Here is a 27,169-nt window from a genome sequence, read left to right on the forward strand (position 1 = left end):
GCGCAGGGATACAGGGATGCAGGGGCGCAGGGATGCAGGGGCGCAGGGGCGCAGGGATGCAGGGGCGCAGGGATACAGGGATGCAGGGGCGCAGGGGCGCAGGGATGCAGGGGCGCAGGGATGCAGGGGCGCAGGGATGCAGGGATGCAGGGACGCAGGGATGCAGGGATGCAGGGGCGCAGGGATGCGCGGCAGCCTCGTCCCGCATCCCCGCCGCCGCGGGGCAGGATCCCGTGGTTCCCGGGATGAACTTACTTGCCGTTCCCGAGATGAACTCGCAGTTCCCGCCCGGAGCGGAGCGAATCCCCTCCCTCCTCCTCGGCCCCGCGGCGCCGCTTATAAGGGGGAGCGAGCGCTGGGAGCGGCGGGGCTGGGCTGGACCTGGAGCCCGGGCTCCCCCCGCATCCCGGGCGCCTTCCTGACAGCCCGGGCCCCTCCCGCATCCCGGACCCCTCCCGCCCCCCCGGGCTCCCCCTGCATTCCCCCCATCCATCCCGGGCTCCTTCAGCATCCCACCCCCCCGGCATCCCGCCCCCGCCCCCATCCCAGACCCCTCCCGCATCCCAGACCCCTCCCGCATCCCGGACTTCCCCCGCATCCCGCCCCCTCCTTGCATCCCGGACCCCTTCCCGGACCCCCATCCCGTGGGGCGGGCGGGTCATTAATCACGGAGCTGTCGGGGGTCACATCGTCCCCCTGGGGGGCTCCCGCCGGCCCCCCTGATCCCCGCTGTTTTCCTTAGGATAAAGTAACGGCGTCGCTGGAGGAGAGGAATTCGATCGCTTCGCTAAAAGCCAGTCCCGCCGCCGCTCCGCTCCATCGCCGCTTCCCGGCTCCGGGGGCTCTCGGACAGGGATTTGGGGTCCCAGGGCACGGAGTTGGGGTCCCCGGGCAGGGGTTTGGGGTCCCCAGACGATGCTCCATCCCAGAGCTTGGTGGATCCGCGTTTGGGGTGGGAAGGCGAATGGGATGGGAACGGGTGGGCTGAGAAGCGAACGAGGAGCAATTAAAAGTTAGTAACGTTAATGAGAAGGGACAGACAAAATAAATAGCGGGGGTATCGGATTAGCCTAGAAAAAAAAAAACCACCAAAAAACCCCACCAAACCACAACATTTTGAACGAGCCCCGACTGTGCGATAACGGAGACACCATAAAGGTTTAAGGGAAAGGATTTAAAAGAAGCTTTTCCATCCCTTGAGTGGTTAGATTTTTGTTCCTGTCAATAACTAGAACAACTCCAATTTATTTTAAAACTTGCAAGCAATACTGGGTACTTTTCATTTTGATGCAGAGGTTGTTTCGCATGATCTGCGGTACCGTATGAGCTGCATATCCAGCAAAATCTCCTGGCAGCCCCTGGAAATTCTAGTTTCCCTTTTCAGGTATTCACAGACCAGCAGAGAAGAGTGTGTTGCCAAGATTGTTGAAGGTGCTAAAGGAAATGAAATTAGAAAAACTCCACTAATAATGGAGCCTTATTGATGATAATTGTGCATTATTTTTATATCTAGATAAGCATACGTGTGCATATGTGTATTTAAGTAAAATATACATTATATATTTACATATACAAATTTAAGTAAAATATACATGATTGAGAGCAGCCCTGCAGAGGAGGACTTGGGGGTGCTGGTCGATGAGAAGCTCAACATGAGCCAGCAGTGTGTGCTTGCAGCCCAGAAGGCCAACAGTGTCCTGGGCTGCATCAAAAGAAGCGTGGCCAGCAGGTTGAGGGAGGTGGTTCTGCCCCTCTATTCCTCTCTTGTGAGGCCTCATCTGGAGTTCTGTGTCCAGTTCTGGAATCCTCAACATAACAAGGATATGGAGCTGTTGGAATGGACCCAGAGGAGGGCTACAGAGATGATCCGAGGGCTGGAGCACCTCCCATTCGAGGACAGGCTGAGAGAGCTGGGGTTGTTCAGCCTGGAGAAGAGGAGGCTGAGGGGAGACCTTATTGTTCTCCACAACTACCTGAAAGGAGGTTGTAGGGAGGTGGGTGTTGGTCTCTTCTGCCTAGCAACAAGTGATCAGACAAGAGGAAAAAGCCTCAAGTTGCACCAGGAGAGGTTTAGTCTGGATATTAGGCAAAATTTCGTAGCTGAAAGGGTGGTGAAGCATTGGAACAGGCTGCCCAGGGAAGTGGTGGAGTCTCCTTCCCTGGAGATGTTAAAAAACATGTGTAGATGGAGTGTTTCGGGACATGGTTTAGGAGACACAGTGCTGTTGTGTTGATGGTTGGACTGAATGATCTTAAAGGTCTTTTGCAACCTTAACAATTGTATGATTCTATGATTTTAATTACTGAAACTGAAATTGTGCCTCAGCACTTACTTCTGCCTGGTGCTGGCTGCCTCGGTTGGGGTTTCCCTTCTTACACCAGGAGTTACTCTGACAAAAGCTGTTCTGTCAGTATTCACAAGGCTGTGACTATGGGCTGGACCTGCACCATGGTCCATTCTTCAGCCTCCTGATGCTCAGAAGAAGGAAGGCTGCAGCTCCCTGGAAGATGGTGGAGGCACCTCGAAGCAGCCCTGCTGAGCCAGCCTGCCACACGCATCACCACTGAGTTTTCCAGCTCTGCCTCCAGCACAAGTGAGCATTGCCAGAACCTTTCTGGAGCCGAAACCTCTTAGAAATTGACCCAGGTAGCCTTAGGGAATTAAACAAGCAGTTCTTGAGCATGTCGTTTAACTTGCACTGAGAGCACTCCCACTGACGCCATGGTGGGAGAGAACTGATACTGGAGTCTGCAGGGACTGGGAAGATTTGCCTTCCAGCCCCAGTTCCTCTGGGGCTCCTCTTCAATGCTGTAATTGCCAAACACGCACTGAGCGGGTTCAGCACATGAGTCTGGGGATCAGCACTCCCATATCCCACAGAGGGGTCTTAGGTCTGCCTGACCAAGAGATGTCAATTCCAAAGGATCTTCTAACTAGTCTCTGGGCCCCTCGGCAACATTACTTTGGGTCAGTGACAGACAGAGGACTCAACAGTAGGTACCCTGACTGCCTGAGACTTCCCAGCCACCCTAAATTAGCAGATCATAAGTGCTGTGCTCTTTTTCTATGCTCTGAAGTAATGAATGACACAGAATTAAGCACTCTCTTGACTTTCCAATGTACACACGCTGTGTTCGGCCTCAGTGCAGGAAATAAAATGGAAGGAGTTGGAAGAGAAGTGATGGAACCCCATTACCACCTTCTGACAACTCCAAATCCAGCTCACTGCTGCGTGTGGTTAGCGAGATTGCATAGAGGGATTTGTGAGTGGGGCTTGGAAAGACCACTCCGGCTACTAACATTGTTGCCAAAGAAGAGATGCTTTACCTATATTAAAAAAAAAAAACCCGAAGCCCAAACCCCACAAACCAAGCAGGTATAAAAGTAGAGTGAGTTGTGCTTTGCCCCATCAAGACTTTTCCCCCACCAGAAGACTCCTCCACAAGATCCAGTGATTATTTTCTTGCATCAACCCACTATTTAAGTCTGAAGCTGTAACAAGTTGCTGCAGCTGTTTCTTCTTCTTCTTTCCCAGATAAATGTCTGAGAATTGCTTCTCTGCCTTACTTTGCACAGTATATTTCAAATCTGAGAAACACCAGAGACACAGAAGAGCCAGATTTCCAGTGTGATTTAGTTAAGAAAAAGTTGTACCACAGACAGAGTGATGTTTTTTCCAGGTACACTTTGCTCCCTTCACATCAAACGAAGTTCTGGTTTTACAGCTACAACTCAGCCTGAACATTCGTGGTTATCTGTTTCCAACTTGTTCATTTTCCCCCGTTCCCATGTCTGTATAAGGGCTTCACAAGTTTGTTTGTCTGCTGGTGAGCTGAAGTGTGGTGATGGAGCAGCAGAAATGTTGCTCGTCCCAGTAGGAGCTACAGTGCAAAGCCACCCACGGGCTGCATCTGATCAGGTCCCACTGATTCCAGCCATAACTTGAGAGCAAATCCAAGGCGAGACACAGCCACAAGAGAGTCGAAATAGGTTGAAATTCAGAACTTCTGGTTCATGGAGAAAACTCCACAGTTCACAGTGGGAGCGAATTCCAAACCCAAAGAGATATTTTGAAAATTTCCAATTAAATAATTTCTTTTTCCCCGTTTCACATGCCGTGTTGTCAGTGTATTGTAAGACCGCAGCATTCTCTGCAGTTATATTGAATGCGTTACAAGCTTTACTTGTTGTTCTGTATTTTCTTATTCTGATGGCAAATCACTCACCAGCTTCATCCTCAAGGTTTTAGTACCACTCATTTACTACCTTAGTTTTGGAAACCTGCTTCTTTTATAATGAAGATTAAAGTCTTGTTACTCTAGGGAAGAATGCATACAGGAGTTAAATTTATTTGAATTATCTTTATCGAAGGGCAATAAAACACACAAAACATTGAATACAAAAAGACAGGTCCTGATTCCCTTATTCAGGAAAAATTCCTTTCTTATCTTAGAGGGGTTCTCAAGCATAAGATGGTGAATTGACGTTCATGCAGAAAAACTCCATCAGGAAAGGTTTTATTCCAGGGGCAATTTACAGTCTAGGCTTTCCTTTTAGATTTTTCCTATATCAGAAGTCTTGAGTGTTCATTTAATTACTGCAACTAGTGCAGAGCAGCCAAACTCAAGTCCCAAAGCAGAATTTGAAGTAAAATTAATGTGTGATGCTCGCAATCCAAAAATTGATCAGCACAGACATCATTAATCTTCTTGTGCCTTCTTTCCTAACTATTCCATGCTATTCAGCGGGACGTGGAAAAGTCCAAATCATGGAAATTATTTTTTAGGACAAGAGATCTCAATATCATGTGCTAATAGCTCCTTTCTTCCTGAAGTAAGAGACTATATGCGTGCCTCTGAATAATTGTGAAGAGTATCATATATGGAAAGAAGCAGCTGCTTCAGTATTAAGGTCACAAACTAGGTAAGAAGCTGGTTAAAACAATACCTTTCTTGCTGAAGTTTAAGAAGTAGGCACCCAGTTTAGCCTACCATGGCCTGAGGTTTTTACCTGCTTTTGCATTTCTTCTAAATAAATAGGCAGTCCCTGTATTTTTTTGAATGCTCTTAAAAGGCAGCATTAAAGTCAATGTACTTTCTGTCTGGTTTTGAGATTACAAAGATGCAGACAACACAGCCAGAGAGATGCCGATGCCTTTCTTTGTAAGCTTTGAGAGGAAAAAAAAAAAAAGAAAAATAATCCAATAATGGCCAAATCTTCAAATCTTGTAACTTCTGGCTTTTAGAAATCAGCTTCTGCTGTTACTTCAGATTCCTCCTCAACCTGCAACAGAGAGATGAGAGAAGACAGATGAGATCTGCACATCAGAACCACACCAAGGCTGCTGACACTCCTGTCTTCTTTAACCCTTCCCACGACCACACACCATTTCTACAAAGTTTATAACCTGTGTTATCAAAAGCTGCAGATGATAAAAAAGATCTTTACCTACTGTGAGGATATCAATGGATGCAGTGAAAGCCCTTTCCCACCCCAGTGCCAAACCTGAGGGCAGACGAACATGAAATGTCACAATCTGACAACCTGGGGTATTCCATATACCCTTTCTATAAAACTGGGTTTTTTTTTCCACACACAAAACTGGCAATAATTAACAATTTTTGTCACTTAGATTTATATCAAATAATAATAATTTTCAAGTTCTGCATGAAACATAATGTTAGCGATAATCAAAGTGATTACTCAAATAAATTAAATCAGATAAGGCTCGGTCTTTTATTTCAAAACATTTTACTACAAAATGTGTAACTGATTATACCCAACCTTACTGGACATGTAATCAATGATTACTATGATGGTCTAATATATTAACTCTCCAAGAAAGAAAGATCTTACTGCTCCAAAACTCCTTTTGAGTTAAAGTATCAGTCTATTACATGAATCATTTCACAGCTGGCTCTGATTTATCTTGGTTTTGATGCAGCAAGTCATTTTGCTCAGAATTAAGAGAACAGAAAGAAGCCGTCAGTCATTCCTGTAGTCTCTGGTTACAGTGCTGTTTGATTGAAGAGGTAAGGTTCAAATACATATTTTTCTAGCAGTGAACTCCTAGAATCCTTCAAGGTCACGTGAAAAAGTAAAAACTCACTGTAGGTTATTTTTCCTAGCAAAGTAAAACTGATTATTACAGTCACAATATGCAGCATTTATGATTTAGTGGCTGTAAATAAGCAGGTTCACATTTTAATTGATTCCCCTCAGAGCCTTTGTTAGTCAGGACAGCTACTTTGCATGGTACACTGAGACACATCAAGTTTCTAAAAAAAAACAAGGAAGAGACTTTCAGATCCCCTTATTTTTATCACTTACAGTCACATCCTTTCCCATATCAACAGATTATTTGTCTGAATCCTCATCCTGAAAAATCAGTGGGCACATCTTGAACTCTGACTCAATGTTTTTGTCTATTTTCTTCTCCTTCTGCCCCAATTTCAGAACTTTTGGATGGTGTGGCTTTCGTAACTGTATCCTAGGCAGTTCTATGCACTGCTTTATAATTGCATACATAAAGAAATAAAACGGCATTAAATTAACTTGCACCTTGCACTGTTTTTAATGTGACATTTAAGAAAAACAAGAAATCTTCATTGGTTACTGATCTGAAGTTCAAATGTGAACTTTAGGTCAGTAACTCAAACACTGGGTGTACACAGTGATTACAAAACCTATCTATCTATCTATCTATCTATCTATCTATCTATCTATCTATCTATCTATCTATCATCTATCTATCTATCTATATTCCAGTCTTCCAATAACAGTCAGAACAGTACCAAGGGGAGGTGTTCAGGCACTGATGCCTTATTTTTTTCCCCTTTTGGTACTCCTAACACATCAAAAAGCTAGAACAGTACTGTGATTTGCTCTGAAAGCATCAGAATCTTCACTGGCAAGGTCTGGTCTCACACCTCCTAGGTACCAGTAACAGGTTTTGGTGGGAAGAAATACTACCAACAGCAGATGACGATTGTGTTTGGAACCACTAAGGCAAATCCGATGTACCCATGTCTTTGCAACTGGATGGGATCTGGCCCAGGATTGTGGAAGTGACTTTGAGGAGGCATATCTGTTACTAAATACCTAGTGGTAATGCTTGCCTCCAAATGCCAGATGAGGCAAAACGATGGTGTTTTCACCTCCAGTTTGTTAAAGTGGCTGCTTTCATTTTTTCAGCTATGGGAGCCTATAGAAGGTGTAGTAGGATATAGATTTGCAAAGAGCAAAATGGTGTTTATATCATTGCAGTTAATGAGTTTATTGGAACTGACTTCAACTGAACAGCTTCCAGAGTTATACTGAGGCGTTACAGAATTTATTTATATATACCTATTCAGCAGTCATTACTTTAACATCAAATTACTTTTTAAATCTCCCATGCAGGTATCTGTTTTAAAAACTGTTTACACAGCATTGTTTCTTTACTTTGTTAATTTGATTCATGCTTTGTGTACACAAAAGTGATTTTTATAATTTTGTAAATTAGTTGCATAATAAAAAAATGTGCAATGCTAATGCAGCAGAGTGAAAATATTTGAAGTTTTGAGTTTTTAAATCAACAGTAGTCTGGAAAATTACTAACAACAAAGATCTAAGGATAAGAAAAAAGTAAACACTACATATGGGATGTCCATTTCCTTTGTCTAATACCTATTGTAACGAGCACACAACACCTGAAAAATAGATATAGAATCGTAGAATGGTTTGGGTTGGAAGGGACCTTAAAGATCATCCAGTTCCAACACCCCTGCCATGGGCAGGGACACCTCCCACCAGACCAGGCTGCCCAAGGCCCCGTCCAACCTGGTCTTGAACACTTCCAGGGATGGGGCAGCTGCAGCTTCCCTGGGCAACCTGTGCCAGAGCCTCACCACCCTCATTGTGAAGAAATTCTTCATTATGTCTAGTCTAAATCTGTCCCTCTCCAGTTTATCCCCATTCCCCCTCATTCTATCACTGCAAGCCTTTGTGAACAGTCCCTCCCCAGCTTTCTTGTAGCCCCTTCAGGTACTGGAAGGTCGCTATGTCTCCTCAGAGCCTTCTCTCCTACCAGTTTAACAAGCCCAAATCTCTCAGTCTGTCCTCATATGGGAGGTGCTCCAGCCCTCTGATCATCTTTGTAGCCCTCCTCTGGACCCGTTCCAACAGCTCCATATATTTCTTATGTTGAGGATTCATTCAACATAATGAATGAATAAACAAAATGTTGATGAGAACACCTGCCAAAGTGCTAAGAAGAGCGAGAACTAACATTGCCCACTGCATGTTCCTTCCATTTGAACTAGACCTTGAATATATAGGATACTATACAGGATGTGCATGGTGGCCAGGAGAGTTGCTTATGATTTAGTCGGCACAATCCAGTGTACTTGTTCTACACTGATTAAATCATTTAAAGTTTATTAGCATAATCCCAATTATGTAACATGCAATGGAGACACAGAAGGTGACTTTCCCACCAAACTGTGTTTCAAACCTACTACAATGTTTAAGTCCCTGAGTAAGGACCCATGGGCAGAAACTGCTGGTTACAGCTTAAGTTTACAACATCAAAATTTCAACAACTTTTCTACTCAGGGAAAAATTAATAATAGTGTATCCCACTGGAAGGTATTAGGTATCTTTAGAATAGTTAAATGATTTGTTTTCTTTTAATTACTTCCTGCCAATATCCATAATACTCTTTATATGTTCAAAACTAACTTAAAATCCAATATAAAATTGCTATTGTTTTTATATCATCAAAAAAAAGAAAGACTAATGACATATTCCAGTAACCTAGTAATAACTGGCCATTTTCATTGTCCAAGCTCTATGTAATCCTCAGTGGGTCTTAGATGTAGGGTAAAAAGGTATTTAATGCCTGTTTTTCAGTTGCCGAGGTCAAACATCACCTAGCATGTATAAGGAAAGAGGAAACATCTGTTGGAATAATTTATTCAATTAGCACAGAGGGTAGGATTAAAATTCACTATATTTTTTTTTTGCCTGATACTGAATTTCAATTAAACAACACAGGCATTTGTTCAGTTTGACAAAATTTCCTCACTTTCCTACATGTGGGCCCATTTATGTATATTCCTAATTGCTGGATCTGGCAAGGGAATACTGTGATTTGTCATTATTTCATATCTGCATAGATTCTGAGCAGGAATATTTCTGTATTTTGAGGGTTTTTTTCCAAAGAAAAACATTTTGAAAACCCAAACCTTTAACTAATTCCCAAGACACTTTGGTTTCCATGGAATTCCACTAGTAACAACATTACAGTATGTCTCAGTATCAGTACTCAGTACACATGAAATTGCAATGTACAGTAACATTTAACAACCAAGATAAAAGTCCTTCTTAAAGGTTTTCAGAAATTATTAAATGCATGTCATCTGACTGTAGTTTACTCTATGTGAACCAGAGTGAAATCTTTTAGACTAATAGTAGGAAAAAAACCCCAAAATAATTCAAACTGTTTAATTTGCAAATGTAAGTTAATACAAATATAGACACTTTATTCCAATCAAGTGTGGAAGATGCAATCTGGGCCGGGATTGTACTCCAGCTTCTTAATACTGTGAAAATTTTTGTCAAGCAAAGAAGCTCAACAATTAGACAAGTTTTTAACACAGTAGAGTAGAATCAAGAGTGCTTTATTTCAAAGAAGATCACAGAAGTTTTTACACTGAAAAGAAACTTCCTGGGAAGTGCTGTACGTGCATGTTCCATCCTTTATTACAACTAAGTGGAATGGTAAATGAAATGTGTAGTTTTATTCACCTTGGCCCAAAAGATAGAATGCTAATAAAGATTAAATGGAAGCTGACAGAACACCAAGCATGTGGATAAACGCCTTTTACAATGGAATTAAAAGAAAAATCCCCATGTTTCTCTGGCATGAGTATCAGGCTGTATTCCTCTAAAATTCACAAGCTGGGACTATGCACTGGAAAAACAAGTAAGACAAAAACTCAGGTATGTTCCTCAGACACACAGTTCTTAAACTTCTCCACTGCTATGTGCAGTGGAAGGCAGGAAAGAAATTCAAGACTGGGCACATATGTGACAAGTTCCATTTCTTTTCAAGCCAGAATATGGCTATGAAGAACAAAAATGATAATTTGGAAGACAGCAGCACTGTGATTTGTAATTCTTCTTCTGTTCCCAAGGGAAAGGCAGCTATTTTTAATCAGAACAAGTAACTGGTAGAAACAAAACTTATGGAATAGGAAGCGGTGAGTTGGCAAGAATAGAGTAGTGTTAGATGTTGCTTAGTTAAATTTTCAAACATACTAATAAATTGTGATTTGAATGTAAAACAAAACACTATATATAGTAATTTAGTTACAAATGAATACCTGTGTCAGTTGAACTTATTTATTTATCTGCAGCACTGCAGAAATGATGATTTTTTTGTTGTTGGCCAGTACAGCTGATAAATAATAAAACAGTTAGGTTAAAAGTAGCATTAAAAATTGGGAAGGAGTGATATTAGGTCCTAAATACTGAACTCAACTATTACTACAGGTAAAACTGAAAAAAATACAGGTCCGAAACTGCAAAACCCTATGAATGGATTTTATTTCCACAAACAGCTGCATTCGAGTTCACAAGGCTGCTTATGTGAGTAAGGAATATACACACTAAGCTCTAAACAGTTTAAAATCATCTGATGTCTAAATGTCTTCAAGGCACACACATCAGGTTTTCTTTCTTGATTATCCCGGTGGTCTTGAGCTGGTGCTACAGGAAAATGCTAATCAAGAATATAATACTCTGGAACATGTCTGTAAGAAGTAAGTTGTAACGATGAAAAGTGATTGTTTCTTCTGCATATTACTGCGTGCATGGGATCAACCTTCACCAGTGGTGTTGACAGTAACTGTACTTCCAAGAATTAACTTTGATATTATTTTACTTTTGAGGAAGATTATAATCAAATGCATATGACAGAACCTAATAACACTGGAGTAAAGTTATTGCTATTAGCTAGTCTACTGATTTATAACCAGAAACAGAAATCTATTATCATGTCTTTGAAGGAAATAAAGACAACGAACAAAATATGGTTAAAAAAACCCTGAAGCTGATTTCAGATTAAATTCTACCCCCATGTACTCATTTTCCAATGGATTCAGTGAGAGCTGTACAAGCAATAAGCAACAAAAAAGATGTTTGAAGAACATACCTCACTTTTCATCTGACTTGTTTTTTCCCAGGATTCTTGGCAGAGGTTTTCTTTTAACTTTGTGCATCTCAGACACAACTAAAAAATCTGGGTTTTCTTTCACAGATGGACTGTGGTGAACGGGAAGAATGGGATGAAGTTTTTCAAAGTCAGCTGCAGAAAACAAAGAAAGAAGTATTAATCCAATATCCAGAGTCAAACCATGTCAATATTCAGTATGATTGATCACAGGTTCCAATATATCTTGTTACAGGAAACAGTGTAATAAGCTTTAAGGAAAAATACCTCAGATTTGATAACTGAGAATGGAAAACATTGTATTAAATTACAGAAAGTGCTGCAAACAGTGATAAATATTAAAGCAGGTGTTCCTATTCAGGTAGAGATATTTGAAAAGAGTAAATTCAATTACATAGCACCTCCTTAGACCAGTAGTTATTCAGAAGACAGAACATTACTTTCAGAACCATTTCCGTTCACATATGGCTTCAAAACACTGAGCAGACTGCAACTTCCTTGGGGCTGAGGCTGACAGGTGGAATGCTTTTTGCTTCTTGTCTTCAAAAATAACTGATCTTCACGAGATTTCACAAATTAACAGTTTGAGATAGTACAGCTACAAAGCACATGATTTCTCCACTGCGTTACATATCACAGTTTATCTTCGGGAAACAACAGTGTAACTGCCACCCATTTTATTTTATAAATATGGTTATTCACACAACTTTGAGTAATTTGGAGTCTAATGTCTGATTCCAAATCTGCAAGATGGCAAGACGTGCTGTTAAGACATTTATCTCTTAGATAACATAGACTCTGTTTATCTTCAGCCAACTCCACAGCAACAACAACCTCCAACCCATCATTTTTTAAAAACCTCAGTCTATTTCAAGTTTTGCTTGAGTTTCAAAACTAATTCGTTTTCCCTCTTTAAGAATTTGTTGCCTTTTATTTTAGGTTTAAGGCTTTTTTTTTCCTCTAAGACTTTTCTTTTTTCTTTCCAAGTTTAAAACTTTTACTTTTGCCAGACCTGTATCTTGTGAAGGCCTTTAAAAACCCTGGCAATTTAGAGAGATAAAATAAGTATCAACAAACAGACTCTAAAAGTCCAATATATTTCATGCAAATTTATTCTACAATGCCCAACATTTTTTTTAATATATGGGAAGTAATCATTAATATTTACGAACACTGAAAATGTACCAGCTACTCCTTTCCATAATACTGGGAGAATGGGATGGGAGGAAAAAAACACCACATGAACTAGTGCTAAAATTAAATTTCATACTGGAGAACTCCAGTTTCTACCCTTACATTTTGGTCTCACCACCAGAACAAGTCTCATTCCTAGCATATTTACTGTTAACTGCTATTATATTGTTTCTACAAAATTTTAAATAGTCACAAAGTAATTGATTAGTTTGCTTACAAAAATGTTGATAGAACGCATGTTCATCTGTCATTCTTTCTTTGCTTTTTTTCCTGGCAACTTTGGAGGCTTTCCAGTTCACTAGGAACTGTCTTTCCATTTCTTTAATTTCTTTCCCATCAAGGGATTCTGTCAAAGAGAAAAGAACATTTCCTGTGATACCCAAAGATAACTAAAAGGCAGTAGAAAGCTGTATGTAATTCGTACTGGTCTAATTTGCTCTCTTAAAATCTTTTCTCTTTTTAGTCTTTTGTCAAAACAATACCCAAACCCCAGGATATTCATATTTTAATTAGCTGCAGAAGTGAGTTAATACATCTCAATTACAAAAGAAACTATCTACTATTTTTTGAAGCTTTCAAGGGAAACATATATTTATATGTATATTCATAGCCAGTTAACATGCAACACCTCGTAGATAGTTCTGAAGAAAACATATGTTCTCATAGAATGTATACATAGATGTAGGAATTCAGGATAAGAGAGAACTTGCATGGCTTACTGGTCAAAGAATCCTACCAGTCACGTAGACAGACAGACATTATTCGGCTCTGTAAGATTAACTTTACTCACTTTGATGCCATACAGGTTATCCTCTACGACTGCTTGGTTGAGTCTGCATTTTTGAGTGAGACCAAATCAAATATCTCATTTGGACACAAATTTAGGTTGCATTAGAATTGTCCTAGGACCCTGCTATTTTTATTGTGTAGGTGGGATTTTTTCTTTCACTTAATGGTCAATATTTTTAACTCTCAGAAAAAAGAAAAACAAATTTTCTAATTACAACTTTTAAGATAGCTGTTGTCATCTTTACCCAAAAAAGTAAAAAATGAGCAGATGCTTTTTACTTCTTTCTCCAATATGAATATGTGCATATGGAAGACTAAGTCGCTTCTTGTTGTGCTAAAAAAATCTCAAAATAATAGCGTAAACTACATCACTGTAAAGTCAAGATTAATAAATACATTCATAACATAAGTGTAAACTGCTTTTATGTTTAAGGACAAGTGTTATACAACAAATACAACACGGAAAGGTATGAACTGTACAACTGCAACTGTACAACTAAACCACGGAAACAACTACTATGGGTTGATAGGGGTGTAGACTAAACTTATCTTTGAAAATCAGTTTTAAAACATCTGGATTAAGGACACAGCAAAGCCTTATTGTCTTATAACAATCTTGTCACACATCAGTTACTAAATCTAATAGCAAAAGCTCAGGAACAGACATCGTGCAGTTGGTTACATAAACAGTTTTAGCAGCTTTTAAAATTTAGGTACAGCTTTTACCTGTACAAAAATTAAAAATTCATCATGTAACAAAAATATGGCAGTAATTGTGTTTGCACACATAGTGAAATTCAAGCACAACCAAAATATCTGCTATTTTCTAAAACAGTGAGGGTTATGGGTGGAGTTTGGGGCTGGCTGTTGGTATTATTTTTTACCTAGACTTCGTGACTGTACAACAATCCTGTCCCTGTACTTCGGTTTTCGGCAGACGGGGTTTCCTGTAATGTCCATTCTGCGCAGCTTTGTCCATTTATTTAATACAACCTCCAAATCCTGCAATTGATACAAGAACAGAACATTGTGATTATTTTTCCCCCTCTGGAGTAAAATTCAACAGTAACATGATTTGTTCAGCCACGCTCAAATCCTGCACACAGAAATAACTTCAATGAGACTATTCACGTATTAGCATGCACATTAAGAATGTGCATTTTCAAACAGAGAGGTGCGTGGCATTCCCTGAATAGCATAATTAAACAGAAGAAATAGGGGTGTAGTTGGAAAACTCTGCGTTTTTAAGAATACAATAATGCCAGCTATGGAAAATTAGCACTACAGTCCCATTGATAAGCACCTGAAGTTGAGGAATTACCAGCCAAAAAACCTGTCTAATGTGTCATGTCTGTTAACGTATCCCCTCATAGTATTCGTGTCTGTTTAGATTTTGAAAAATTTGTTGAAGAATAAATATTTTACAGAGAAAGAACTGACTTAAAAAAAAAAAAAAGCCTAAAATCATGCAAATCCCAGTGGACTGCATCTCTCTCTCTATATATGTGAAACTGTATTTTACAGGAAAAACGGGAATCCTTCCCTGCAGAACTGTGGGTGGTCAGTTATAGTATTGGCCCAAACAGTGAAATTTTTGAAATATACCTTTCTCCATCTGGGTTTCTGTCTGGTTACCCGAGGGCAGCATGACCTAGATAGAACAACTTCTGTCTTTTAAATACAATAAATTCAAGTTAAAAGGATGCAAAGCATAGCAGATTGGTCCTTTTTACTTTTTGAAACACCCTCTTTTCAAAATTTCATTTAACTGTCATTCCTGACAGGCTTCTTTTTATGAGTGAAAAGCTTAATCAGGGATTCAAAACAATTATGTAAGTACAACAGGAGAGAGGAACTTATGTTCTACAGCTGTAACAATTTGGAAGAAATCTACTAATCGTGATGTGACAGGTTCTAAACTGCAAACTGTGTAGAATTTCATAGCTTGATGCCAATAAAGAAGTACCTAGCAGTATTGGTCTCTTAGCTCCTTCAAACTTAGAAAATCACCTGGGTAATGCAAGCAGGGAGAATTCTGGGTTTGCAGGCTCTAGTCCCTTGGTAGAAAATCCTCCTGGGAATATTCTATGGGTTATATGATACACATTCAGAAAAATCACATGGAAGAGACATGGGCAGCACAGCCTCACACCTCCAAACCATACCATTTTTTATCTATCGATGATGATGCTGATATCACCTATCATCTATTGTTATCCAGTGATAATAACACCTCTTTTTAGAAGAACAGAGAGCAAAAGGCTGGTTCTGTGAGGAGCAAGACTGATAAAACAATGCAAGATGCTCTAAGGACCAGTCTACATGAAGAAATGCTGATAAATCTCATAATGCTACATAGCAAAGCTCTATCAGCATGTATCAGAATAGCAATATAACCCCCACAGTTTAGGTGCTAAAAGTCATAAACACAATTTAGGGGAAAATATTTTAGGCTAGGCTTATTAAAAAAGAAAAGCATCTAGCAAGTGCATTTATTTATTCTTACCTGAGCATTCAGGCATTGAAATCAGTAGTGTGTTCTAGATTTCACTAGAAAGACATTTTCTCAAGTAAGTTTTGCAAGATGAAATTGTCTATTACCGAAATAGAATGTATGCAGTTTAACTTTGATGAATGTATACAAAGAGTCCTGTAGAATTTTTTTTAGCTGTTACTTACTTGATAAATGACCCAGAACATGCTTACTCCAGTGTATGTTTATCTAAAGAGCACACTAATCCCGTGCTGAAATATGATTACCCTTTCGATACGCTCTAGTTGTTCATTGCCTTCCTGTCTCTTAATAAAGTGCTTTCACTTCCCAGCCTTTCAATAAGCTGTACTAAAGGGACCAGACAATCTTCTGGGCAGTCTCTGTTTGATAAATGATCATGTCATGCTATCACTTTGAGGTCTGCTACAAAATACTGACGAGCAAATTATATTCCACTGGGGGGGCAGGAAAGGGGGGAGGGCAAGTACCTTAGCAGGCAGCTGTAGCGCTGGCAGTAACGTTCTTGCCAATTAATGATGGCCATTTAAGAATTGGTATTTGACCAGTACGCTCCAGTTTTTATCGGAAATGTCTACTCCAAGTGCCCTAACTACATCTACAGACAGCAATTTGTCACAATTCTGACTACCTGTCATAATCTATTTGAGAAAATCTATAATTTTTTTCTTGTTCCTGACTGAATTCTGAAGCGAATGAATTCATCTTTTGTGATATCCTCTTGTCACAATCAATACTGGGCAGAGGTTGAATAAATTAAAGACTTAGGAAATACAGATTTTTATAGGCATTTCTAGCTGCACTTTGTATATATATTCAAATAACTTGCACAGGTCATAATCTTCCCCAAACTAATATAATTAATAGATAAATAATATTCTGGATTTTTGTAAGCAGGAGGAGTTGTGGGTTTTTTTAGTAGGAATAATGTTTAAAAAAAATTCCCTTAGTATTCCAACCCAAATACACTGCAGCCCCGAAGTTCGTGTGAACCTGACTAAAGTAAACCAGAAGCTTGATAGGATAAATAAATGAAGTACCAAGAAATAGAAAACAAAGAATAGCCAGTTCTATTGAAGTCAATTATATTCTTGATAACTGACCTAAGACATGTTTTTCACACATAGTAACTAGTTACAGTAGGTTGTTTTGTATGAATTGAGAAAAATTACTTAATTTTGTCCTGTCTGCTGTGCAGACTGCGTTCTATAAACTTCAGTCATGTGAAACAAGGTCATATGCCTTGATGTCTGTTAATTATGCTAACAATGCCCTGAATTAGCCAGAACTCTAAGTGCATGAATTTATTAGCCCTGATTTTCAACTAAGCTGAAATCAACGTGGCATTGTTGAAAAGCAAGAAGTATGGTTTTCATAAGAGTGTGGAAAAAACTGAGATAAATGTTGAGATATAAAATAGCTATTAAAAAAATGAGAAAAGCCTATATGAGAAGACTGAATATTGCATATTTCTTTTGCCTTTCACATTTTGCTCTTTTGCAAAGATCTCATACTATTCCCGCTGCCATCTACCCCTGCTACATAGATCACTGCTGTTGGCCAACCCTGTTCAGACGTGGACGGCTCCTCTAGAGCTTCTCTTCCCACCAGGTGAGGCAGAGCTCCAGAGCTCTCTGCAGCACCATCCCATTAATGCCAGACACTGCTGGGGATGCTTTTGATAGCAGTGATGGGGAAGCAGGAATTGAGAAAACAGGGGACACAGAGCTTTTGGCATGATAAAGAGATATAAATCAAGAGTTTTGAAAATGTAGGGGCAAGAGGGAGGAGAATGGAGGCAGCTTGCCTGGGAAGGAAAGAGCTTTTGCTGTGTGTAACAAGTTCAGCCAGCAGATGCAATTGAGTATATGTAGTACAACGGTATGGCCCCTGAAATAGCCTAAGCTATCACAGTTATAGAATAATATAAGCCATGGAATCATGAAACTCAGGGTTGCGAAAAAAATGAAACAGACTCAAAACTACCCTCTGCTATTTTTTTTAAACAATTAGTGCATGTATAATCTTGTTCTCCTGCTAGATGCTTGCTGTAACTTAAATGCCTCTCAAGCAGAGCTATAACTGACTTTAATACCTTGCACGGCCTACTGCTTTTTCAACAGTTTGTTGTTGTTTTTTTTATTTAAATAAGAATTTATCTTAGTGGTAAGTATAGGCTATTATAATGCAATCTCTAAAACACACTAATTGTAGCTGGAAAGTTAGATCTCCTGCCACATTACACTATATATTAGGCATATTCAACTTGGTCATTAATTTTACAGGTCTGCAGAGACATGAATAGAAACACCCTAACTGCTCCATATTTTCTAAACCTGAAGATTGTTTAGAAAATACACAGTACAGCCACTTCCAAAACTTACCAGAGCTTGATACAAGCGTAACTGACAGCAGCAGCAGATAATTCAAATGCTAACCACAAGATTTTTCAAAATCTGTGACTGTATAACATGGAAATCTAAATATTTCATTGGTTTGGGTAAATATTAACTCTTGTCTTCCTGATGATGAAATAATGACATTTAACAATGATAAAATAATACAGACACAGTTACTGAATAATGCACTCTTTTTGTCTTCTCTTTATTCTGTTTCAGAAGATACCAATTTCACCTCTGAGACACTGAAAATGCTGTCTCTGAACTCGCATTCTCTTTCTTAAAAATAATTTGTTCTTTGCTTAAGACAAACTTCTTTTAAGATCATCATATCTGAAGTCTTTTGTATTTATAAGAAATAAAAAGACAATTAAAAAAATCACCATAATATCATTAATTTATAAAAGGAACTTTTTTCAGAAGGGAAGCTTTGGAGAGACTACCTATTTAAGAAAGCTTACTGCTATTTTGATGTGACCAACACATTCAATATGGTTTTAATTACGAAGCAAAATCCTACATCAATCATATTTTTATATGAATTCAATCACAACTGCCAGCCAGAAACACAGCTTGAAATACAATACATTAATAATCCTCTAGTAAAAAAGAAATGCATCACTCAACATATTTTTTTTATACTAAAATGTAAAAAAAAATGAGTCCAAATAATGTATATTGACCTAGATAATGGAGAGATTATGCACATAAAATGCTAGAATTTCCTTATTAGTGAACAGAACTGCCAAATTTAATGTGAAAGATTTCTAAGACGCAATGTAATGAATGTTAATGTAAAAGTGTTCTCAGAAGCAGTAAGAACTATTATGTTAATAACTACTAATCAGTGAAAGTTAACTTATCTTAGGAAATAGGATGCATATGCAAAGTAGTAATGATAGAGTTTATTTTAATCAAGGCTTTGTCTTGGTGATGTGGCTTATGATTTAGGCCGATTCATTTTAGTATTTATTAATAAAAGTAGAAATTTCAAAAAAAATCAAAACACCAATAACTACAGTTTATATTAAATGTAAGCAGTGTTTATTAATTCATTTATAAAGTTCATTCCATGTCTCCACCACGCAACGATGGTGTTAGAATACTGTTTAAGACAAATTTGAAATTCAGTTACTAACTGCTTTTTATGCCAAAAGAAGATATCACAACTTATAAAAATAATGAGAAGTGATAAGGCTCCTGTTCCTTTTTGAGAAGATCACCTGGAAATTGTGAGTCTAGAACTTTCTCTTTGAATTACCTTCACTACTGCGAAAAGAAGAGCAAAAATGCTTCTGTTAATTTCATTTGTTTTAGCTGCTACTGTGGAAGTTAGAGCTCTCGTTCATGCAGATGTGTCTTTCCTTAGCAGAAATTTATGAAAGAAATTTCACCTATGACAAATACTTCTTATGTTACTCCAGTCAAAAAGTCTTTTTGGTATTAGAATGGCTGCAAAAATAAACTAGATGGTCTGATATCCAAAAAGTGACCTTTATTTATGTTAAAATAGTGAATTAAAACATGTAAAATATCACAAATCAATTAACAAACAATGCCCACATCATCTTTGCAAATCAAGCCACTGATAGTCACTCCGATGGCCAAAGCATACACATTAACTCTACATTTTGTACATATTATATTATAGTTATAACTTCTGTGCATTTACTACTTGGTTGACAGATGTATGCACAATTGCCACTTTATGTAGGATTAAAGGACATTTGGACATCCCAGATAAACAGTTCTCCATTTTCAAAAGCAACAAGATTTTTGGATGAGAAAATATAGCATGCTTAGAAAGTCAGAGATTCAGTAACTGTAGAAGTAAAGTTTATTTTTACTCATCTGTTCAGTGATAATGATTAATTTGACTAATTTCTTATTATCCATACTAAAGAGAACAAATATCTATTTTCATACCTCCGTGTCTTGTAGTTGATTGTCAACTGCTCTAAGATAAGTAAGATTTTCCAAAACTGCCAGTTCTTCTAATTTATCAATGTTGTTATTGCTGATATTCAACACAGACAAAGATTTCTGGAGGAACAAAAGCAGAAAAGGGAATTTTTTTTCATGCCATGCAGAAAGTCAAGTTGTAAATTCTTACAGAAAATTCTCTTAAAGAAAGAACAAGGATATGGAACAGAAACATACAAAACAGCTACCACATACATCCCACATTGTTTCATGTTTGTTTTCCATCTTGTCCCAAAATGCTATTTATTTCAGTTTTGAAGTCAAACCAAAGCAAGATTATTTCTGTTATTTCAGGAATTCTTAGTAAATACAGTATTTTTGTTTTTCTCCATAGGTGTTCAAATGCTTTACAGAGTTTGGAAGTGCTTTACAGAGTTTGAAAGTGCTACTAACTCTACATTTGAAATATGAACCAGACACAGAAATTGATTACCTTTCCCCAGGTTACACCTGAGCTGCATAGAGCTGAAATCCCTATCCGATGGCTGAATAGTCTCATTTAACTGCTGTTTTTCTTTCTGAATTTATCACAGAATCACAGAATAACCAGGTTGGAAGAGACCCACCGGATCATCGAGTCCAACCGTTCCTATCAAACACTAAACCATGCCCCTCAGCACCTCGTCCACCCGTGCCTTAAACACCTCCAGGGAAGGGGATTCAACCACCTCCCTGGGCAGCCTGTTCCAGTGCCCAATGACCCTTTCTGTGAAGAATTTTTTCCTAACATCCAGCCTAAACCTCCCCTGGTGGAGCTTGAGGCCATTCCCTCTTGTCCTGTCCCCTGTCACTCGGAAGAAGAGGCCAGCACCCTCCTCTCCACAACCTCCTTTCAGGTAGTTGTAGAGAGCAATAAGGTCTCCCCTCAGCCTCCTCTTCTCCAGGCTAAACAACCCCAGCTCTCTCAGCCGTTCCTCATAAGGCCTGTTCTCCAGCCCCCTCACCAGCTTTGTTGCTCTTCTCTGGACTCGCTCCAGAGCCTCAACATCCTTCTTGTGGTGAGGGGCCCAGAACTGAACACAGGATTCGAGGAGCGGTCTCACCAGTGCCGAGTACAGAGGGAGGATAACCTCCCTGGACCTGCTGGTCACGGCGTTTCTGATACAAGCCAAGATGCCATTGGCCTTCTTGGCCACCTGGGCACACTGCTGGCTCATATTCAGTCGGCTGTCAACCAACACACCCAGGTCCCTCTCCTCCAGGCAGCTTTCTAGACCGACTTCTCCTAGTCTGTAGCACTGCATAGGGTTGTTGTGCCCCAAGTGCAGGACCCGGCATTTGGCCTTGTTAAACCTCATGCCATTGGACTCTGCCCAGCGGTCCAGCCTGTCCAGATCCCTTTGCAGAGCTTCTCTACCCTCCAGGAGATCGACACTTCCACCCAGCTTAGTGTCATCTGCAAACTTGCTAAGGGTGCACTCGATGCCTTCATCCAAGTCATTGATAAAGACATTGAACAGGGCTGGACCCAGCACTGAGCCCTGAGGAACCCCACTTGTCACTGGCCTCCAGCTGGATTTCACACCATTTACCACCACTCTCTGGGCCCTATATACCTCTATTATATACCTATATTATATTATTATATACCTATATACCTCTATTCCCCTTCTTTGGAACAACAGTGAGTCACATAATCACTTTGCCTTTTGTAACAGACAATAGTTAGGGAGATATCTTTACATTCTAGACAAACAGTAAATGTATTTCAGGCGTTTATCTCAGGAAATACTTACTGCAGTTTCAAATGAAAGGAACAAGAAGCTTATATCAGCAGAAGATAAAAAAGACACCTAATCCAGCAAATTTAGAATTGTACCAGATATGGAAGTTATCATTAGTTGGAAAATGTCTGTTTCGGCAGTGTATAAAGGAAATCTAACCCCCTTCTAAAACCTGACCAGGATCTACACTGCAAGTAGAAATTACCAGTATCATCCTGATACACACAGTACATGAACATCATCTCCTCAGTCAAAAGGTTCATGTCATTGTTGGTATCTTGGCTTGTATCAAAAACAGCATGACCAGCAAGTCCAGGGAGGTTATTCTGCCCCTGTACTCGGCACTGGTGAGACCGCTCCTTGAATACCGTGTTCAGTTCTGGGCCCCTCACCACAAGAAGGATGTTGAGGCTCTGGAGTGAGTCCAGAGAAGAGCAACAAAGCTGGTGAAGGGGCTGGAGAACAGGCCTTATGAGGAGCGGCTGAGAGAGCTGGGGTTATTTAGCCCGAAGAAGAGAAGGCTGAGGGGAGACCTCATTGCTCTCTACAACTACCTGAAAGGAGGTTGTGGAGAGGAGGGTGCTGGCCTCTTCTCCCAAGTGACAGGGGACAGGACAAGAGGGAATGGCCTCAAGCTCCGCCAGGGGAGGTTTAGGCTGGATGTTAGGAAAAAATTCTTCACAGAAAGGGTCATTGGGCACTGGAACAGGCTGCCCAGGGAGGTGGTTGAGTCACCTTCCCTGGAGGTGTTTAAGGCAAGGGCGGACGAGGTGCTGAGGGGCATGGGTTAGTGTTTGATAGGAATGGTTGGACTCGATGATCTGGTGGGTCTCTTCCAACCTGGTTATTCTATGATTCTATGATTTGCTTGTGGTATGCAGAGAGCTATATGGTCCCATATTTTTGGCTCTTTCATCTCTGACAGCATTAAGAGCCACAAACAGGTAGAAGAAGATGAATTAAAAAGTGACATACTAAATAGGGACCAAACAGCACTCAAAGGATAAAAATAGAACGTTTTCACATGTAGCTTCCACAAAGATGTTACACGGTCAAGAACGTGAAGTGTTTCTCAAAAAACAAAACAAACCTTACATCAAACGACCTTAAATAAAAGCCATAACGAACAAAAAGCTAGAGACTCTAGGACAGGATGCTGAAAAGCACTGAAGAATACGAGTTATTGTCCTGGGAAGATCATAGCCATATAAGCTCCCTCTACTTTCATCACTCCTCCAACACAGAGGGAACAAAGTAACAGTGCTCTCACAGGAATGGGTCATTCTTGGTAAAAGAAAATGGCAATTCATGCCTTGGATTACTTAACCTCAGTCCAGAAAGAATCAGAGCTAGGTCAAATGCTTATGATACATATGATATTCACGAACAAAAGAGCCCACTTTTCAGTGCGTTCTTCATCTTCACAAAAAAGAGAGACAGCAAGATGAATTTTTTTAGTATGCAACTACAGCCATGAGTAAATAAAGTCTATTTTTTTAACCACTTCAACGATACATTTGATATTTACAGAGTAATTAACATGTTGAAAGAAAACTTCAAAAGCTGACTTTCCCAAATTCTTGACATACTAGAAAATTTGCAGAACTAAACCGGAAAGCTTTTAATTGCATTGCTCTTAATATCCCAAAAAAAAAGCTGTTTGCAGTTTTTTGCCACTGCATTCCCAACAGAATTACAAAAGGCAGTAAATAATGCAACAATCAAATCCAAGAAATACCAACGAACTAATTCACTATAAACTAAGTAGACAATTAACTGTGATAAATTCCAGCTCCTTCTTTAGTTTATTCACATTCTGTTGGTGTAGGGCATCTACACATTTCCTTGCTTCCTCTCTTTCTTTATTCTCATTTCCATCCTTCATGAAAAAAGAAATAAAGAAGTAGAATCTGCTGGACTCCCTGCTTACATGAGAATTAGGATGGGAGTCCGTTCGCATAACTGGATAGAATGCTAACGATTGGCAGAGGAAGAAAACACACAGTGATCAAGCCCTAATCACTTTTCTTAAAAATAGTGTTCTATTAATTAAAGGCTCATTGAAATTCTCAAAATATACTCACTGCCAGGGACCTCAGAGTTCTTGGATCAAACAGAAGCTTCTCACCACAAGGGAGATGTTGACTTTCAATATGCAGCTCCCTTATTTCTTCTGATTTATCCAAACCCTCTACTACAGTGATGCAGTTCCCCCCTAAATAGCTGAAGAATAGAATACAAATTAACTTTAATACCCTTTGAAAGTAAAAGCAAACACAAAGCCTCAATGCAGTAAAAAAATTTTTTTTAATGTATTATTCAATACATAACCCAAAAAGTAAATAACCCAGCATGTGAGTAGAACATACAGGTAATAGATCCAAGTTTTTTTTAGTGGTTTTATATATTGTTATTATTATTGTTGTTATTAATTATTAACATTGTTATTAAATGACTGAACAAAAAAATAATTTAAATGCAAATAAATATGTTAAAATAATATTACTTATCATTGCTTCTATCATGGAATGCTTAATTAAAAAATCATAACCAAGTTCTTTTATTTGAAAAGCAAAATTTAAGAGCTGAGAGGACTGTAATGGCTACAAATTCTTTTAATTTCTTAGTGTAATAATTATTCTCTTACTAGCAAAATAAAACATTATTTTCTACTTACAGTTTTTCAAGGTTTTTCAGGGAGGACAGATTTTCTATACGTGAAATACAATTGTTCTGAAGGTAGAGGTGCGTTATATTTGAAGCAAAGTCCAAGTTCTGGATGTGACTAATTTGGTTATCATATAAATATAGAACTCTAAGATTTTTACACAAAGAGAGGTCACCCTGAAACAAACAATAACAAATTAATGCTACATAGAGTTCATTCACTGCCTGCCTTTGGATCAAAGAATAGTTTGGGTTGGAAGGGACCTTAAAGATCATTCCCCTCGCTGCCTTCATCAGGTAAATTTCAGAAAAGCAGAATTGTCGGTGTAGTTGTCTCCATCAAACCTCAGTGATGTAATGCAAACCAGTTCTTGGCAAAGGAATACTTATTCATACAAAACATTGGCGTATTTTAATACACCTTCAAGTCTAACATAACACTCAAATGTAAAATTTCTTTGAAAGCATTCTTCTTAAATAAATAGAAGGTCACATGTTCCTAGGATGATTTCTGTAAAACTACTCCATGGCATCTGATGAGCCAGTCCTAAACAAATGGACTGATCAAATCAGCAACTCAGTGCGGCTGTGCACATTCCTAGGAGTGCGCTGAATAAACCTATTTGCTTGCATGGATCTGCTCACATAGGACAAGCTATTTAATCTTCTTGACTGAAATCACAGCTCTAAATCAGAAAAACACCATACACAACAATTCAGTTTTGTCCAGGGTTCAGCAATTTCAAAATGTGCTCACTGTCTTAAGGGGATTTGAATTAACTCAGGATTTAGTGAAACATTTATGAATTTCCTATGATTAAACTCAAAGGAAGGAGGACTGGCTTAAGTTTGCAAGTTTAGTCTTTGAAAATGAAAAGGTCATGACTTATTTTTTAAATGAATAAGCTCCAGGGAGCAATTTAAAAAAAAACGTAGATTTTAACCTGACTAATTAAAAAGAGCCACTACACCAGTCCAAATTTGTTAACCTCACTTGGCTTATGTCCTGTTCCTGAACTCCCCTTTCCTTTTCCAGACTTCCTCTGAAATCTAAGGAATAAATCATAAATAGATTGAAAAGATTGTGCTGCAAGTTAACAACTCTGTGAAATTCCCAAGAATAGAAAAAACATGGCATTAGCAAGAACAAAATAGGTGTTACACTTTATAGTATGTAAGATCACTACAACATCTGCACAACTGCCAGTCCTTCCATCATCTTCTACACCACAGTTCGCACTTTTATAAAGATACCCATAAAAAAATACAAGTCTTTACCTAAAAATACCAAAACTGTTGCTGAGAATATGAACTTTGTTTTTTAACTTCTGATGTAAAGTCTCCAAGAACACTTTAGCCAGATTTCAACAGAGCCATCAGCACTGCCTACACCTCCTAATCCGATGCCAAGAGTGAGATATGTTCTATAGGAAAAGTGTCACTCTAAATGATTAATTCAAAATACTCCCTTCCTTAAGTGGCTAAAGATCTAAGTAAGTGGAGCTTCCTGAAAGCTCCTTTACAACGTGGCAACTCTATGAAAAAATAAAAATAGCCAATTAGTTTGAGTTTTTTTAGCTGCATATTTCTACAATAGTTCTCTGAAAAATTGAAAAAATACTTCACTAACACTTCAGCTCATCTCTCTTATGTAATTGCTCACATGGGTTTTCTATTTTAAGTAAATAATGGCAAAAAAAGTCAGTGTATTGACACTATCCCTCTTGCCTACTGCAGAGATGATGCGTATTTCCACAGTTTCAGGTAACAAATATACTTCAATGAGAATTTGCCACATAAAGCAATAAGGGTCAGGTCAATAATAAGAGACTCTGCAGATGGCTAGAGTTTTCACATTTCAATTACCACACATAAAATCCATTCAGACACTTTTACATACAAGCAGTGTTGTACACCATAAGAGCAGGGAATGCTGAAACATGTTTCCAAAAAGATGTATTATTAAGGCTTAACTGCAAGTCAAAATAAATGTTAAAACATAATATAGTTATGAAATAGAAACTTGACTTTGCTTGTTTGTCACCCCAGCTATAAACAACTCATTATAACAGTAACTACAAATCATTTGAGTAGCCAAGTTAAAAGGAATAAAGAAAAACAAATCTTACAATTGCATCTATATTTTTATCTGATAAATTCAGGTGAGTTATTTTTCGCAGATATTGTTCAAAGCCCTCTTCATTGCGATTCTTGTGACTGATGATTTTAGCAATCAGATCCACTGTTAGTCGAACCATAATTCTGTAAAAGGCCAAACTGCTCCTCTGCCTTTTTTAATAGCGTGTTCAACATGCTCTTGTCAGTAGTTTTATGAAATGCCTCAAAACCAAAAAAGGACAATGTTACGCTACTTGTACTCTAGATCTTCAACAAAGCTTACCTGTAGAAAAATCTGATGTTTCCTCAACAATTCTTTTTGCTCACAGTGACATATTTGTGTGTAGTCTTTGCTATTTGTAAAACACTACTTCTTGCTGTCATTCAAACTATTAATTTATTAAATAACATTTAAAATACACCATTACATTATATTTGTTGTTTCAGTATGCTTAAGAATGTTGCACCCTAGTCTTTGTCTTTTCCATATAGAAATATGAGCGCAACAGTCCACAGCAGAAGTAATTCTCACACATAAATAACTAATTAATAGCAGCTCATAACTGC

General features: G+C 38.8%; 1 protein-coding gene across 2 annotated transcripts; it reads right to left on the minus strand.

The window, feature by feature from the left end:
* Positions 1-4,193: 4,193 nt before the first annotated feature.
* On the minus strand, positions 4,194-26,883 carry PPP1R42 (protein phosphatase 1 regulatory subunit 42). Of its 2 annotated transcripts, XM_069853115.1 has the most exons (8): positions 26,614-26,883; positions 24,495-24,661; positions 23,902-24,040; positions 20,037-20,153; positions 14,084-14,201; positions 12,628-12,756; positions 11,199-11,351; positions 4,194-5,284 (listed from the first exon to the last, which is right to left on the minus strand). In XM_069853115.1, the coding sequence occupies exons 1-7, from the start codon at positions 26,740-26,742 to the stop codon at positions 11,200-11,202; spliced, it is 951 nt and encodes a 316-aa protein (XP_069709216.1). In that variant the 5' UTR covers positions 26,743-26,883; the 3' UTR covers positions 4,194-5,284; position 11,199. The 2 variants fall into 2 exon arrangements, with proteins under 2 accessions (XP_069709216.1, XP_069709217.1); XM_069853116.1 differs by lacking the exon at positions 12,628-12,756.
* Positions 26,884-27,169: the final 286 nt, after the last annotated feature.

Source organism: Phaenicophaeus curvirostris, chromosome 3 (assembly GCF_032191515.1).
Source record: "Phaenicophaeus curvirostris isolate KB17595 chromosome 3, BPBGC_Pcur_1.0, whole genome shotgun sequence".
Lineage (NCBI taxonomy): Eukaryota > Metazoa > Chordata > Aves > Cuculiformes > Cuculidae > Phaenicophaeus > Phaenicophaeus curvirostris.

What these genes read in the sequence shown, in the direction of transcription:
- PPP1R42 (XM_069853115.1), bottom strand. Translation starts at nt 26,742, where the DNA reads ATGGTTCGACTAACAGTGGATCTGATTGCTAAAATCATCAGTCACAAG. An exon ending in ATAAAAATATAGATGCAATT is followed by an intron (nt 24,662 to 26,613) that starts GTAAGATTTGTT and finishes TGTTTGTTTCAG; the next exon opens with GGTGACCTCTCTTTGTGTAA. An exon ending in ATCAACTACAAGACACGGAG is followed by an intron (nt 14,202 to 20,036) that starts GTATGAAAATAG and finishes TATCAATTGCAG; the next exon opens with GATTTGGAGGTTGTATTAAA.